The sequence below is a fragment of the Apis dorsata genome, unplaced genomic scaffold (assembly GCF_000469605.1).
Source record: "Apis dorsata unplaced genomic scaffold, Apis dorsata 1.3 scaffold_118, whole genome shotgun sequence".
In the NCBI taxonomy this organism is placed as follows: domain Eukaryota; kingdom Metazoa; phylum Arthropoda; class Insecta; order Hymenoptera; family Apidae; genus Apis; species Apis dorsata.
In genome coordinates this window covers 174,768-178,102 of record NW_006263412.1, presented here as the reverse complement: position 1 = coordinate 178,102, position 3,335 = coordinate 174,768, and the positions used below count along the sequence as shown (strand labels likewise).

Genomic DNA, 3,335 nt, shown 5'->3' with positions numbered 1-3,335 from the left:
TTTTTTTTTTTTTGTAATATTTCGTTTCGTTTCGACTTTTTCCTTTTTTTTCCTTTTTTTCTTCTTTTTTTTTTTTCCGCTCTTGAGCACTCGCTTCCTTTCGTCCATATTCCTCAAAGGCATCGCGCGATCTCGATGTTCAATTGATTCGTATATATATCATGTAATAATAACCGGCGAAACATTTATTTCGCCGATAGAAGCGCGTTGAAAATATGTTACGAATTCGACAAAGAAGATTCACGTATACATATATATAGTATATAAGAAAGTATCGATCGTATCATTCGATCCTCTCCGCTTCACTGATGGCGAATTCGTATTGAACATTATTGATATCGCTTGTATACATGTTTTTTTTTTTTCTTTTTTTCTTTTTTTTTTTTTTTTTTTTTTTTTTTTTTTTTTTTTTTTCGTGTGTCAACTAATCGTTTCTGCACTACAAAAAGATACACACATAAGTTGCATGGCTACGTTGCTCGTCTACGGTGATCTATCTTGCTTACGTAATAAGAGACCAACAATTTAAAATCGCGGTACAGTCGTTGTACCTCCTATCTACGAATATGGATGCAACTTTTTCTCTTTTTCGCTTTTTTTCTTTTCTTTCGCTTGCACTCTTCTCTTCGCCGCTATCGACGAAAAGTAATCGCGACGAAGGGAAGAATGCATTTTTTTTTTCCCCCTTTCTTTTTTCTCCGGATCCGCAAACGTTTCTCGAACGTTTTGCCAAAAAAGCAAAACACGTTGTACAATAAAAAAAGAATACATCGTCAAAACTACGTTTGCGAATATTTTCTACCGGTCATTTTTCTCCTATTTTATTTTTTTTCCTCTCCTTTTAATCGGTATATACACATTTTTCAATCCAATCGTTTTGGTCGTGATTTTAAAAACAAATGGCGGCGAAACGACCGCGATCGAAAAATTAGTACAGACTAGGAAAGATAGATAGAATAATAGATCGCGCGAAAAGTTCGTAAGAAATGGTCCAATAGCCCGATTGCGCGAAAATGTGTACGAGACAGAGACAGAGAGAAAGAGAGAGAGAGAGAGAGAGAGAGAGAATCGAACATGATCGAATCTTAAGATGTATGATCGAGAATTTTGGACTCGAATACCCTTCTTATCGGTATATACCGACGGAATTTTGACAGGAGCAGGGCATCGCCAATTGTTGGGCAACCCTCCTTGGAACCCTCTGGGTCGGCAGGCCCGAAAGGCCCTTCACGTACGTGTAGGCGACCGGGCTGCGAAGTATCCGTTTCGGGCTCTTTTTCGCGTGCTTGTTCTTCTTCTCCTCCCATTTCGCGGATATCTTGAGCGTTTGAAGGGCCTTTCGTAGGACGTCCGTGGTGCTCGATCTCTTCAACGAGTCGGTGCTGCTGTGCGCGTCCGAGGGGGTCGAGGAGTAGGAGAGAGACTCGGACGTCCTCCCGACGCCCCCCCTCACGTCCCCCGGGCTCCACGAGCGGGAGGATTTGGCACGAACACGCGCCGAGCTTCTTTGAACCGAGGAGAGCTTCTCCTGGGAGCGGGTCGGCCGGCCACGAAGCCTGTCCAAGTAGCAGTGGGTCCTCGATAATCTCGCGGCGCGGCACAGTCGCTCGCTACTTCCGCGACGCGACAATCTCTCCGCGCTTCCGCTGCTCCCCCCGCTGCTGCACCCGCTATCCGTGCTGTACTCGTCATCCCCGAACTCTTGCTTCGACAATCTTGCTTGGCCGCCGTTCGGGCTCGCTCTCCGCTTCGCCTCCACCTTCTCGTTTTCTCGCCGGCGTTCGTCCTCCGGATCGGTGAGCCTCGTCGTATCCTCCATTCCCGGTATCAACGCCCGATTCAAATCTTTGTTAAACCGTTCGCTCGACAGTTGAATTCGATCCTTCCCTTCGCGCGATTCTTTTCTTCGTTTCGCTGCAATTCTTGTTGTTTCTTTTTCTTTTTTTTTTTTTTATTAAAAAGCTTTCGGATACGAGGAAGAACACGCTCTCGAATTTTTCGAATCGAACACTTTTTTTTCACACTTTGGAGTAGTAATTGGAATATATATAATAGGAGAGGAAAAGAAAACTTGATTTCTTTGCGATTCTTCTTGTTTCGATCAACACTTCTGACTACAATTTTCCTTCTTCCCTTTTCTTTTATCGGGTTTGATTACCCTTTGACCTCCCTCGAAGTACGATATACAATATGCTGATGTTATAATCGCAAATACACAGTTGTTAATGCGTTGTTAATTTTTGTGAGCGTGATTTGCACACTCTCGAGGGCGGACTGAGACTTGGAGATTCGCGGTCTTCTCTTATATACTGTCGCGGATTTGCGGAGGGTGCGCGCATGTCCTCTCCACCACGTGAGGGTTCGACTCGGTACATCTGCGATATCGGGATGAACGCGGGACGGAAGCGGTTTCTCGACGATGCCGCCGAACCCCATTCACCAATTACCGCCATTTTATATATTCATATTTAAAACCAATTATCCATATATCTCTAGCTATTTTACAATAATAGATATCGATATCGGTTGATAAATCGGTTATTCGAATATATAAACTTTTCTTCCAAACTGGTCGATCGATATTGATGGATAGAATCGATTTTTCAATGGCGCTGTCGAAGGCTATTCACCAATTATCGCCATTTTCCTTATCTCTAAAACCTTGCTTTCGTTAATTTAATTATCCATATGTCTCTTGCTATTTACAATAATAGATATCGGTTGATAAATCAGTTATTCGAATATATAAAACTTTTCTTCCAAACTGGTCGATCGATATCGATGGCATGGATAGAATCGATTTTTCAATGGTGCTGTCGAAGGTTATTCACCAATTATCGCCATTTTCCTTATTTCTAAAAGCTTGCCTTCGTTAATCCAATTATCCATATCTCGCTACATTTTGTTATAATAAATATCGATATCGGTTGATAAATCGGTTATTCGAATATATAAAACTTTTTTTCCAAATTGGTCGATCAATATCGATGGATAGAATCGATTTTACGACGGTGCTGTTAAATCCCATTCACCGATCTTTAAAATCTTTAAAATCTTGCTTCTACCTTCATTAATCATTAATTATTTTATAATATTGGCTGATAAATTGGTTATTCGAACAATATTTGACTTTTTTTCGATCGATATCGATGGATAGAATCGATTTTTTAACGGTGCGATTCAATTATCGCCGATCGAATATCGGTTGATAAATCGGTTATTTGAACGAATATATGACTATTCTTTTAAACTGATCGATCGGTATCAATGGTATGGATAGAATCGATTTTTCGACAGTACTGCCAAATCATTCACCGATCACCGCCATTTTTCTT

General features: G+C 41.3%; 1 protein-coding gene across 1 annotated transcript; it reads right to left on the bottom strand.

Moving 5' to 3' along the window:
- Window positions 1-1,126: 1,126 nt before the first annotated feature.
- LOC102674027 lies at window positions 1,127-1,844 on the bottom strand. Its single transcript, XM_006612705.2, has one exon. The coding sequence runs from the start codon at window positions 1,817-1,819 to the stop codon at window positions 1,127-1,129; it is 693 nt and encodes a 230-aa protein (XP_006612768.1). The 5' UTR covers window positions 1,820-1,844.
- Between the last annotated feature and the right edge of the window lie 1,491 nt (window positions 1,845-3,335).

What these genes read in the sequence shown, in the direction of transcription:
- LOC102674027 (XM_006612705.2), bottom strand. Translation starts at nt 1,819, where the DNA reads ATGGAGGATACGACGAGGCTCACCGATCCGGAGGACGAACGCCGGCGA.